Source organism: Macaca mulatta, chromosome 17 (assembly GCF_049350105.2).
Source record: "Macaca mulatta isolate MMU2019108-1 chromosome 17, T2T-MMU8v2.0, whole genome shotgun sequence".
In the NCBI taxonomy this organism is placed as follows: Eukaryota; Metazoa; Chordata; class Mammalia; order Primates; family Cercopithecidae; genus Macaca; species Macaca mulatta.
The window spans coordinates 3,972,661-3,986,241 of record NC_133422.1 but is presented as its reverse complement, the minus strand read 5'-3'; the positions used below and the strand labels follow the sequence as shown (position 1 = coordinate 3,986,241).

The following is a 13,581-nucleotide window of genomic DNA, read 5'->3' as shown; positions in this document are numbered from 1 at the left end:
TAAATATATCTATATATAATAAATTATATACATATAAATATATATATATAATCCAACCATTAGAACACTATCCTACCTGCCAACTGGTTTATCAGCCCATCCCATCCTACACAATCTTTTATTCATTCCTCCCTTCACTTATTTAACAAATATTTATTGTATAACCTATTACATGTAAAAGGGTAGCCTGAATTATGAATTGTGGCATTAACTGAATTGAAAAAAATCTAATTCCAATTAGTGAATCAAATTATTTTACATATATTCCTTGAAATATTACATAGCCATGAAAATAATGCTATGATTTTTAAAAATTTCATAGATTAAATTGGAAAAGGATGGACTTCTGGGTGGCTGATGACCACGCTGGCTATATAGTAATCAGTTTCCCAAAAGGTCATCCCCAAACTCTAAGGAGTAGCTTCACAGCTATAAAAATTCCACACAAACCAGGCGTGATGGCTCACGCCTATAATCCCAGCACTTTGGGAGGCTGAGGCGGGCGGATCATGAGGTCAGGAGATCGAGACCATCCTGGTTAACACAGTGAAACCCCATCTCTACTAAAAATACAAAAAATTAGCCGGGCGTGGTGGTGGCACCTGTAGTCCCAGCTACTCAGGAGGCTGAGGCAGGAGAATGGTGGGAACCCGGGAGGTGGAGCTTGCAGTGAGCCAAGATCTCACCACTGCACTCCAGCCTGGGCGACAGAGCGAGACTCCGTCTCAAAAAAAAAATAAATAAATAAATAAAATAAAATAAAATAAATAAATAAATAAATAAAAACAAAACAAACACACACACACACAAACCAAACCCTTGCATTACTTAAAGGCAGAACTGTGAGTTGAGGGAGAAAAATTAACAAGTGCCAGGACTACAACTTCTCACACGCCTGCTCCATCACAGGCATTATGGTAAGCAAAAGCCATGGGAAGGACGGATGAGGAGACTTAGAGAGAAGCCACTTAAGGAATGGACAAAAGTAATGCAGGAAATGAATACTAATGAGCTGGGATAAAAATCCTGATATCAGACAAGGTGGAATTCAAGTCAAAAGCGTTAAATATGACAAAAAAAAATTTAATGCTAAAATTATAACCCACAAAACAAAGTATTTACAAATATCTATCTCCCAAATATCACAGAAACAACCTGCATGAAACAAAAATAAAAGATGTGAGGACCCAATACAGGAGCACCCAGATTCATAAAGCAAGTCCTTAGAGACATACAAAGAGACTTAGACACCCACACAATAATAATGGGAGACTTTAACACCCCACTGTCAATATTAGACAGATCAATGAGACAGAAAGTTAACAATGATATCCAGGACTTGAACTCAGCTCTGCAGCAAGCTGACCTAATAGACAACTACAGAACTCTCCACCCCAAATCAATAGAATATACATTCTTCTCAGCACCACATCGCACTTATTCCAAAATTGACTACATAGTTGGAAGTAAAGCACTCCTCAGCAAATGTAAAATAATGGAAATCACAACAAACTGTCTCTCAGACCACAGTGCAATCAAATTAGAACTTAGGACTAAGAAACTCACTCAAAACTGCACAACTACATGGAAACTGAACAACCTGCTCCTGAATGACTACTGGGTAAATAATGAAATGAAGGCAGAAATAAATAAGTTATTTGAAACCAATGAGAACAAAGATACAATGTACCAGAATCTCTGGGACACATTTAAAGCAGTGTGTAGTGGGAAATTTATAGCACTAAATGCCCACAAGAGAAAGCAGGAAAGATCTAAAACTGACACCCTAACATCACAATTAAAAGAACTAGAGAAGCAAGAGCAAACAAAGTCAAAAGGTAGCAGAAGACAAGAAATAACTAAATCAGAGCAGAACTGAAGGAGATAGAGACACAAAAAATCCGTCAAAAATTCAATGAATCTAGGAGCTGCTTTTTTGAAAAGATCAACAAAATTGATAGTCCACTAGCGACACTAATAAAGAAGAAGAGAGAAGAATCAAATAGACACAATAAAAACTGATAAAGGGGGTATCACCACCGATCCCACAGAAATACAAACTATCATCAGAGAATACTATAAACAACCTCTACGCAAATAAACTAGAAAATCTAGAAGAAATGGATATTTCCTGGCCACATATACCCTCTCAGGACTAAAATAGGAAGAAGTTGAATCCCTGAATAGACCAATAACAGGCTCTGAAATTAAACAATAATTAATAGCCTACCAACCAAAAAAAGTCCAGGACCAGATGGATTCATAGTCAAATTCTACCAGAGGTACAAAGAGGAGCTGGTACCATTCCCTCTGAAACTATCTCAATCAACAGAAAAAGAGGGAATCCTCTCTAACTCATTTTATGAGGCCAGCATCATCCTGATACCAAAGCCTGGCAGAGACACAACAAAAAAAGAGAATTTTAGACCAATATCCCTGATGAACATCAATGCGAAAATCCTCAATAAAATACTGGCAAACCGAATCCAGCAGCACATCAAAAAGCTTATCCACCATGATCTAGTTGGCTTCATCCCTGGGATGCAAGGCTGGTTCAACATATGCAAATCAATACATGTAATCCATTACATAAACAGAACCAAAGACAAAAACCACATGATTATCTCAACAGATGCAGAAAAGGCCTCTGAGAAAATTCAACAGCCATTCATGCTAAAAACTCTCTATAAACTAGGCATTGATGGGGCGCATCTCAAAATAATAAGAGCTATTTATGACAAACCCACAGCCAATATCATACTGAATGGGCAAAAACTGGAAGCATTCCTTTTGAAAACTGGCACAAGACAGGGATGCCCTGTCTCACCACTCCTATTCAACATAGTGTTGGAAGTTCTGGCCAGGGCAATCAGGCAAGAGAAGGAAATAAAGGGTATTCAATTAGGAAAAGAGGAAGTCAAATTGCCCCTGTTTGCAGATGACATGATTGTATATATTTAGAAAACCCCATCGTCTCAGCCCAAAATCTCCTTAAGCTGATAAGCAACTTCAGCAAAGTCTCAGGATACAAACTCAATGTGCAAAAATCACAAGCATTCCTATATACCAATAACAGAGAGCCAAATAATGAGTGAACTCCCATTCACAATTGCTACAAACAGAATAAAATACCTAGGAATACAACTTACAAGGGAGGTGAAGGACCTCTTCAAGGAGAACTACAAACCACTGCTCAATGAAATAAAAGAGGACAGAAACAAATAGAAGAACATTCCATGCTCATGGATAGGAAGAATCAATATTGTGAAAATGGCTGTACTGCCCAAGGTAATTTATACATTCAGTGCCATCCCCATCAAACCACCAATGACTTTCTTCACAGAATTGGAAAAAACTACTTTAAAATTCATACAGAACCAAAAAAGAGCCGGCATTGCTAAGACAATCCTAAGCCAAAAGAACAAAGTTGGAGGCATCACACTACCTGACTTCAAACTATACTACAAGGCTACAGTAGCCAAAACAGCATGGTACTGGTACCAAAACAGATACATAGACCAATGGAACAGAACAGAGGCCTCAGAAATAATGCCACACATCTACAGCCATCTGATCTTTGGCAAAGCTGACAAAAACAAGCAATGGGGAGAGGATTCCCTATTTAAAAAATGGTGCTAGGAAAACTGGCTAGCCATGTGTAGAAAGCTGAAACTGGATCTCTTCCTTCCACCTTATACAAAAATTAATTCAAGAAGGATTAAAGACTTAAATGTTAGACCTAAACCATAAAAACCCTAGAAGAAAACCTAGGCAATACCATTCAGGACATAGGCATGGGCAAGGACTTCATGACTAAAACACCAAAAGCAATGGCAACCAAAGCCAAAATTGACAAATGGGATCTAATTAAACTAAAGAGCTTCTGCACAGCAAAATAAATTACCATCAGAGTGAACAGGCAACCTACAGAATGGGAGAAAATTTTTGCAATCTACCCATCTGACAAAGGGCTAATATCCAGAATCTACAAAGAACTTAAACAAATTTTTAAGAAAAAAATCAAACAACCCCATCAAAACGTGGGCAAAGGATGCGAACAGACACTTCTCAGAAGAAGACATTTATGCAGTCAACAGACACATGAAAAAATGCTCATCACTGGTCATCAGAGAAATGCAAATCAAAACACAAAGAGATACTATCTCACACCAGTTAGAATGGTGATCATTAAAAAGTCAGGAAACAACAGGTGCTAGAGAGTATTTGGAGAAATAGGAACACTTTTACACTGTTGGTAGGAGTGTAAACTAGTTCAACCATTGTGGAAGACAGTGTGGCAATTCCTCAAGGATCTAGAACTAGAAATTTCATTTGACCCAGCAATCCCATTACTGGGTATATACCCAAAGGATTATAAATCATGCTGCTATAAAGACACATGCACACGTATGTTTATTGCAGCACTATTCACAATAGCAAAGACTTGGAACCAACCCAAATGTCCATCAATGATATGACTGGATTAAGAAAATATGGCACATATACACCATGGAATACTGTGCAGCCATAAAAAAGGATGAGTTCATGTCCTTTGTAGGGACATGGATGAAGCTAGAAACCATCATTCTGAGCAAACTATCGCAAGGACAGAAAACCAAACACAGCATATTCTCACTCCTAGGTGGGAATTGAACAATGAGAACACTTGGACACAGGAAGGGGAACATCACACACCAGGGCCTGTTGTGGGGTGGGGGGATGGGCAAGGGATAGCATTAGGAGATATACCTAATGTAAATGACTAATTGGTGCAGCACACCAACATGGCACATGTATACATATGTAACAAACCTGCATGTTTTGCACATGTACCCTAGAACTTAAAGGATAATAATAATAAAAAAAGTTTTCATGTTAGTTTTCACTTTTTTCTTGTAGTTCCTTGAGTAACTTAATAATAAACACTTTGAATTATTTATCTGGTATTTCAAAGATTTCATTGGTTTGGATCCACTGCTGGAGACTCAATGTGAGCTTTTGAAAGTTTTATAAAACCCTGTTTTTTCATACGGCCAGAATTATTTCTCTGGTTCCTTCTTATTTGGGTAGATCCGCCCGTCTTGGCCTCCCAAAGTGCTGGGATTACAGGCTTGAGCCGCCACACCCGGCCATACCTTTCTCATTCTTATTCTCTTTTTTTCAGACAAAGGTTCTCCTCCACCACAGAATCGAATTCCTAGTGATCCTCCCTGCCTCAGCCTCCCCAGTAGCTGTGACTACAGACATTCACCACCACACCTGGCTAATTTTTAAAATTATTTTTTTAGAGATGTTGCCCAGGCTGATCTCAATCACCTAGGCTCAAGCAATCCTTCCGTCTTGGCCTCCCAAAGTGCAGGGATTACAGGCATGAGCCACCAGGCCTGGCCTGCATTCCTTCTTACCACCTTCTTACCAGCTGGTTTGCTCTTCCGATATTGCTTTCATCTATATTTCTTCTTGCTGATCTTCTCCGTTTATAGGATTCCATGTGACCTCGCTCCCATGTGACCTTATTCTCCCGTCTTAGTTGACTGGATGGGTGTACGTAGCTGACTGACCTGATGGAATGTGGTGGGACAGATGAACTGGGCTAATTAGAGTACTTTGTGGACTTAGAATTTGCGTAATCGAAGACTAAACTGTGTGATGTTGATAACTACAGCCGAGCGGATAAGAATCAGGGAGGCCCTGTAGGTTCTGTACAGTGAGAAGTGATACAGCCAAGTGAAAATGGTGGCAAAGATAAACTGGAAAGGAGGAGAATGGAACACATGGGGAGAAGCAGAGAGAAGAGAAGAAAGAACAGGGAGGGAACTGAATCTATTCTTGGCTCTCAGCCACAGGTCTCTGTGCTCTTTGAGGCCAGCTACTTGGGTTCCTTTCCTTTGGTTGCTGCAAGAGTCTTTGGTAACCTACAATAAACATTTGTTTCTTGTACTAGCTTTAATTGTCCTCTGTTTCTTGGAACAAAAATAACTCTAATCAAAGCACTTCAGGCTGTCCCCTCACCCCCCACCCCACTCTGTGGTGCTATTCTGTGGTCAACACAGCACGATATTTAGAAAATTCATACTTTGTTCATAAGTAGTTTTGATTTCTTTAGAAGAAAAAACAATGCATCCATTTAGCACTATTCATGGACCACATGCATGCAAAATACCATGATGAAGCTGGACTCACCGACTTTCAACCTGCCTGTGACCTCCCCTTCTGAGTTGCGCGCATTTACAGTCACATTCTGGGTTGATTGTAGAAGCAGAGATGAGTCCTAGAAAGGGATTTATAAAATTTGCAAAATACGTACTGTTTAAAATGATTACATCTTTATAATTCTATGTCAATTTAGGATTTATTTAAAATTATTTACCCATTGTCACAGATCCTGGAAATTCTATAAATTTGTGGCTAAGACAATTAAAAAGTCCTGAATCATATATATATATATTTTAACATTTTGAGTACTTATTGAAAGATAAAAGAGTAACAATCATAAAATGAGCCCCAAATGCAAGATAGGGACAGAAAAAATATGAATTATTTAGAAAAATATGCAATTTAACAGAGCTATATGGTCACAACTATGTCAAGGAAAGACACCAACAACGGTGGAGTTCTAGCTAATAGAAATGACATATACTTTTTCCTGCTACACTCGATTTCCATAGTTTTGTAATACATTTGTATTTTTATAGTGTAAAGTAAAGTAAACTTTATCAAAATAAAAAAATCGATGTATACAGCAGAGTTACAATTACAGACACATTTGTGGTATTGACCGCTTTGTTCTTGCTCGCCAAGTTAAAAATAAACTAAGCATTTAGCTTAAGACGTTAGAAAATACACAATAAAACAGACATCAGAGAATAGAAAGAAAAATAAATTTCAAAGCACAGTTTTATGTATCAGTAAACAATAGTTTTGAAAAAGCACATGCAGTCTGAGTTGGTTATTTAAAACAAACAGAATTAAACTTAAACAAAAAATAGAGAAAACAATGTATTTAAATCAAAAATTCAGAGGAAGTAAAATGTATAGCTATGCTAACTATGAAGGGAATAGTATTAATTAGCAAAACTGACTTAAGTACAATGCTGGAATTGGCCAATAACTACGGAAATATTAGAGAAAACTGCCAAAGAGCTACTCCAAATGTTAGCGATTGTCTCTTGGTGAGTAGCATTATGGGCTATTTCACTCCCTCTGTGTGTGTGTGTGTGTGTGTGTGTGTGTGTGTGTGTGTGTGTTTTAAATTTTTACTTCTTTCTTTTTTCCCCACTACAAGCTACTTTAATTCCTTGAACAACTTTTCCACGCAGGTAAAGTATTACCATATTTTCCTACTAAGATAAATTTTCAATAGATTTTTTTCTACAATAAAATTTACTAAAAACATTTGGTTCACTAATTTTTGTCTATATGAATGCTGTCCATAGTGGCTTTTGAAAATCTGAGTTTTCTTTGATGACCACATTTCTACCAAGATCAATTTTCCTGAGTCAAATTTTGTATATCCAGTATAGCATAGGATAGTACAGTATAGTATAACCTTTTCCTTTTAATATATTTGTTTCTAGGCAAGCTTTTGCATTCCTTGTGGAAGAGGCACATGCACCAGCACTGCACATTTCCTGGCTATGTGTCTTGGACGTGGCCTCACAACTGTCAAGTGATTACGAGGGGCAGGCCAGTGGCTGGCAGATACTCTGGCCCTAACATGGTTTAGTGCTGAACCGAAGCTGCAGCTGCCCCCTCCAGCTTCCTGTTACGTGAGACTAAAAGCGCCTATTAGTTTACTCCATGGCTAGCTGGGCATTCTGTGTTCACAGGGTAAAGATCTTTTAACTGATGCAGTGACAGAGCAGAAGTGGCTCTGTGTCTATATTACCAACAAAACTGTATTCATAGCTGCTACAATAATGCAATCCCTAATATTGAATTGTACTTGCTCTTTAATCTACATTTTTAAGAAGTACCTTAAAACAATCAACATGTACATTTTTAATAAAACTGATGTTCATTGTGAAGTCCAGAGACTTTATTTCCATGTTCTAGGTAAGAAAACTGAAGTCTATAGATTGTGAATACAATTTTCAGGTTTTTGTTTTTTGATTTTTTAAAACAATTTTTATTGTATTAAAAATATATATGCTATGCATATAAGTTATACATAGCATAAAATTTACCATTTTAACCATTTTTAAGTGTATCATAGATTGACATTAGGTATATTCACAGTATTGTACAACTACCGCTACTATCATTTCTAAAATTTTACATAAGGGATTTTCAGTTTTTATCATTAGCTAATGACACCTTTTAGAAAAATTTTACGCCATTTAGAGAGTGACAGCAAGGTAAAAGGAGAACATTTTATTTTTCTATTCATATCAGTTGAACTCTGAATGTACCTGTTTGAATATAGATATTGTGTCAACACTACACCTTAGGGAATAGTGAAAGAGTCACAGAACATAGAACTTTTTATTACCTTTCTCAACAGTGCGTGACACATAGAAGGAGCTACAAAAGAGGTGTATAAAAAGACCGTTAACAATATAAGGGGTAACTGGTATGACCCAAAGATAAATCAAAACTGCTATAGGAGTTATCAATACCCTATGAGGTTGATGAGGTTGAAAGTTTTAAGATACTTTTTAAAAATGTAGATTAGAGGGCAAGTATAATTCACCACATCATTTACATACATAATTAACTACTTCAAACTTGAACCTAATATGGGAATGGCAGAAACTAATTTAATCATTAAAGCAGCAACCTATGTTAAGAATTCTATCAAAGAGTACATGGGAAAATTACGTTTATTGGCATAAAGTTATTCGTAATATTTCCTTCCCATTCTTTGAATGTCTGTGGGATTCATAGTGGTGCCCCTTCTAGCACAGCTGATATTGATCATTTGTGCCCTCTCTTTTTAAAATATTCAGTCTGGTTCAAGGTTTATCAATTTTTATTGATCTTCTAAAGGAATCCGTTTTGGGTTTCATTAATTTCCTCTATTGTTTTATGTTTTCTGTTTTGTTGATTTCTTCTCTCGTCTTTCTTTTCTTCTCTGACTTTTGGTTTATCATGAAGGGATGCTGAATTTTATCAAATGCTTTTTCTGCATCTATCGAGATGACCAAATGGTTTTTGTCCTTCATTCTATTGATGTGATGTATGGTATTTATTGTTTTGCATATGTTGAATCATCCTGGCATTCTTGGGATAAATGTGTTGTATTTATTTGGTTTGCTAATATTTTGTTGAGGATTTTTACATTTATGTTCATCAGAAATATTGGTCTGTAGTTATTTTTTTTGTTGTGTTCTTGTTTGGTTTTGGTATCATGGCTATGCCGGCCTCATGTAACGAGTTACAAAGAATTTCCTCTGCTTCAAGTTTTTGAAAAAGTTTGAGAAGGACTGGTATTAATTCTTCTTTAAAGGTTTGGTAGAATTCAGCAGTGAAGCCCTCTGGTCCTGGACTTTCCTTTGTTGGGAGACTTTTTATTACTAATTCAATATTGTTACTCAATATTGGTCTGTTTAGATTTCCTGTTTCTTCTTGTTTCAATATAGGAAGGTTGTATGTATCCAGATATTTATCCATTTTCCCTAGGCTTTCAAATTTATTGACATATACTTGTTCATGGTAGCCTCTAATGACGTTTTGTATTTCTGTGGTATCCATTGTGATGTCTCCTTTTTCATTTATGATTTTATTTGTTTGGATCTTCTGTCTTTGATTTTTGGTCTAATGTATTCTTTTTCTAGTTTCTTAAGGATGAAACTGAGGTCACTGATTTTCTTCTTTTTTTTTTTTTTCTTTTTTTTTCTGAGACGGAGTCTCGCTCTGTCGCCCAGACTTGAGTGCAGTGGTGTGATCTTGGCTCACTGCAAGCTCTGACTCCTGGGTTCATGCTGTTCTCCTGCCTCAGCCTCCAGAGTAGCTGGGACTACAGGCACCCACCACCATGCCTGGTTAATTTTTTGTATTTTTAGTAGAGATGGGGTTTCACCGTGTTAGCCAGGATTGTCTCTATCTCCTGACCTCGTGATCTGCCCACCTCGGCCTCCGAAAGTGCTGGGATTACAGGCATGAGCCACTGCACCCGGCCAATTTTCTTCTTTCTTAATATACGCATTTAATGCCATAAATTTCCCTATAAGCACTGCTTCAGCTATATCCCCCCAAATTTGATGTTATTGTTTTCTTAACTGTCATTCAGTTCAAAATACTATTTCCCTTTGGATTTCTTCTTTGACCCATGGTTTATTTGCAAATTTTTATATAATTTCCACTTATTCAAAAAGTTTTCAGACATATTTGTGTTATGGTTATCTTATTAAATCCACTGTGGTGAGATAACATGTTGGAACACTTGAATGTTTTTAGATTTATTGAAAATGTTTTATGGTTCAAAATGTGGTCTATCTTGATAAATGTTTTCCCTGTGCACTTGAAAAGAACTCTTTGTCTGCTATTATTGAGCAGCATGCTCTGAAAATTTAATTATGTCAAGTTGGTTGATAGCATTGCTCAAGTCTATATGCTTACTGTTTCTATATCCATTTCTCCTATCAGTTATTGAGAGAGGGGTGCTGAAATCCCTGAGTCTAAATGTGAATATTTCTGTTTTTTTTCTTACATTCTATCAGTTTTTGCTTCATGTATATTGATGCTCTGATAGTGGATTCATGTGTTTAGCAACATATATATTGAAGAATTTACTTCTATGTCATCTTAAATGACCCTCTGTACCTCTAAAATATTTATCTCTTTGTTCTGAAATCTACTGTCTGTTTTAATATAGTCACTCCAATTTTCTTTTCATTAGTGTTAGTATAGTATAGCATAGTATAGTACAGTATAGTATAACCTTTTACTTTTAATATATTTGTGTTTTTATAATTAAGGTAGGTTTCTTGTAGACGGCATATAGTTGGATCTTGCTTCTGTGTTCAATTTCACAGTCTGTCTTTCAGTTGGGATGTTTTGACCATTTATATTTAATGTGATTATTTTAATGTGATTATTTATATGAGTTGGTTCAAATATACCAAATTGCTATTTGTTTTCATATTCAACTAATTTTCTCTTTGTTTCCTTTACCTCCTTTTGAATTAACTGAGTATTTATCATTTCATTTTTATCTCCTTAGTTAATGTATTAGCTACACTTTTTATGAGTTTACTTTAGATATACTAAGCATCTTTAACTTATTATGGTCCATCCTCAATAATTTTTTGCCACTTCATGTGTAATGTGAGAACATTATAGCAATACTTCTATCTTTTCCTGTTATGGTATTTGTTTCATTATTCTCATACACTTTATTTCTATCCTGTTACAACATCCCAAATACATTGTTATTCTTTTGGCTTTGAGCAAAGTGTCTTCTAACATTTTTTTAAATTATTTTTTGTATACCCACATATTTACGATTTCTGGTATTTAAAAATTTTTCTGGTGAACATCTAGATTTTTCTTCTAGCATCATATTCTCTTTGCCAGAAAGGCTTCCTCTAATATTTCTTGTGGTGCAGATCTGCTGAAGTAACTTGTTTTCAGCTTTAGTTAAGTCCAAAACAGTGTTTATTTTGACTTTGTCTTTTTTTTTTTTTTTTTTTTTTTTTGAGATGGAGTCTCGCTGTGTCGCCTGGGCTGGAGTGCAGTGGCCGGATCTCAGCTCACTGCAAGCTCCGCCTCCGGGGTTTACGCCATTCTCCTGCCTCAGCCTCCCGAGTAGCTGGGACTACAGGCGCCCGCCATCTCGCCCAGCTAGTTTTTTTTTGTATTTTTTAGTAGAGACGGGGTTTCACCGTGTTAGCCAGGATGGTCTCGATCTCCTGACCTCATGATCCACCCGTCTTGGCCTCCCAAAGTGCTGGGATTACAGGCTTGAGCCACCGCACCCGGCCTTTGACTTTGTCTTTTAAAGATACTTTTGCTAGGTATAGAATTCTAGGTTGGCCTGTTTTTCTTTTAGTACTTTAAAGTCAGCACTTCAGTGTCTTCTGGCACGAAATGTTACTGACTAGAAGGCTGATGTCATATTTTTTTCACTCCTTTGTATGTTATATATCCTTTTTTTCTAGCTACTTCTAAGGTTTTCTCTTTAAGATTTTTCTGTCTTGTTTTTAAGCAATTTAATTACAATGTACCTTGTAGTCTTCCTTGTTTCTTTTGTTTGAGGTTCACTGAACATATTTTATCTGTGGACTTAAAAGTTTTTATCATGCTTGGAAAAAAAATTACAAATTATTCTTTTAAAATAATATTTGTCCTCTCTTCTTTCTTTTTCTTTGGAGATGTCAGTCACACACACATAAGGCCCCTTGGTATTGTCCCTGTAGTTACTGATACTCTGTTGTTTCTTTTTCTAGTCATTTTTCTCTGGGCTCCATTTTGGAGAGTATCTAGAGCTATACCTTCAACTTTACTGATCTTTTCTTCTGTGATGTCCAGTCTGTTAGTAATCTGTTAGTCCCACCATTGGCTTTTTAAAAATTTCAGATGTTATACTTTTCATCTCTAAAAGATTTGTTTGTGTTTTTTCTGTCTTTCTATATTTTATGTCTCTCCTTAACATGATTATGCTTTCCTCGACTTTTGTACACAGATGAAATGTAGTTTTTTAGAACTTTGTTCTGGGATGGAACAAATCACTTGGAAAAAGCATGATGCTGTCAAGGATTCCTGTAAGCTTTGTTAGAATGGACTAGAGCAGGATTTTTTCCTAGTGTTGATCTTGTACCACTTCTGAGCCACACCCTTCTGTATTCTACCTGATGCCTATAATTTATGAAGTTTTCCACTCTGACTGGTGAGAATATGAACTGTTCCCCACTCTGTGTGACCTCCAGACATGGTTCCTTCTGCTCCCTTTGAGTGAGTATTTCACTAGTCTCAAGGTAGCTTCCTCACACACACGCACTGGTAAATACTTATCCATGGACTTGGACTTGGTGGGGGTGGGATGGGGTGAAGTCTGCCGTCTCCGGAGTGCCATCCATGTGCAGCAAGCCCCTCTCTGCAGTACTCTGCCTTGCAAACTGCGGCTGCCTTGGTCTCCTTGACCTTCCAACCCTGTCCCTTCAACTCAGGGAGACCACCTGCATCTGCATTGGCTCCCCTCCCTCATTGCAGCCTGGAAACTCTCTTCATGCAGTGAGTTAAGGCAATCTGAGGAGTCACTCTTTTGTTTTTCTTCTTGCAGGGATAACTGTCTCCTGAGCTGTCCATTGTCCAATATTTGAAAACCACTGTTTCATGTATTTTTTTCATTTTTTAGTTATTTCTGCCCTGTAATTTCTCTTCTGATTTTATAATTTCTTGTTATTTTAAGGAAAACTCCTTTAAAAATAGCTTTATCTCTTTGAGAATCTTAAGTATGTTTTTCTAGTCATTTTCAGATTGACTATTTTTATTTAGTTGGATATTGATCTTCCTTTATGTAAAGTTTTTTGGGCTTTTTTTTTTAGATGAAGATTTCATCATACGAAATTTCAATTTTTATGTTCCACTGTGTGGATGCGTCTACCTTTCGGCTCTTGCCAGCCTGTCTAAAGTCTGTCC

At 36.8% G+C, this 13,581-nt stretch overlaps 1 protein-coding gene across 2 annotated transcripts in view; it reads right to left on the bottom strand.

Moving 5' to 3' along the window:
- The window catches only part of SGCG (sarcoglycan gamma), a 95,776-nt gene that overhangs the window by 25,984 nt on the left and 56,211 nt on the right, over nucleotides 1-13,581 (bottom strand). For both annotated transcript variants that reach the window (XM_015120736.3, XM_015120737.3), the window contains exon 4: nucleotides 6,184-6,271. In XM_015120736.3, coding sequence (XP_014976222.3) covers nucleotides 6,184-6,271 — 88 coding nt within the window. The remainder of the gene's footprint in view (nucleotides 1-6,183; nucleotides 6,272-13,581) is intronic.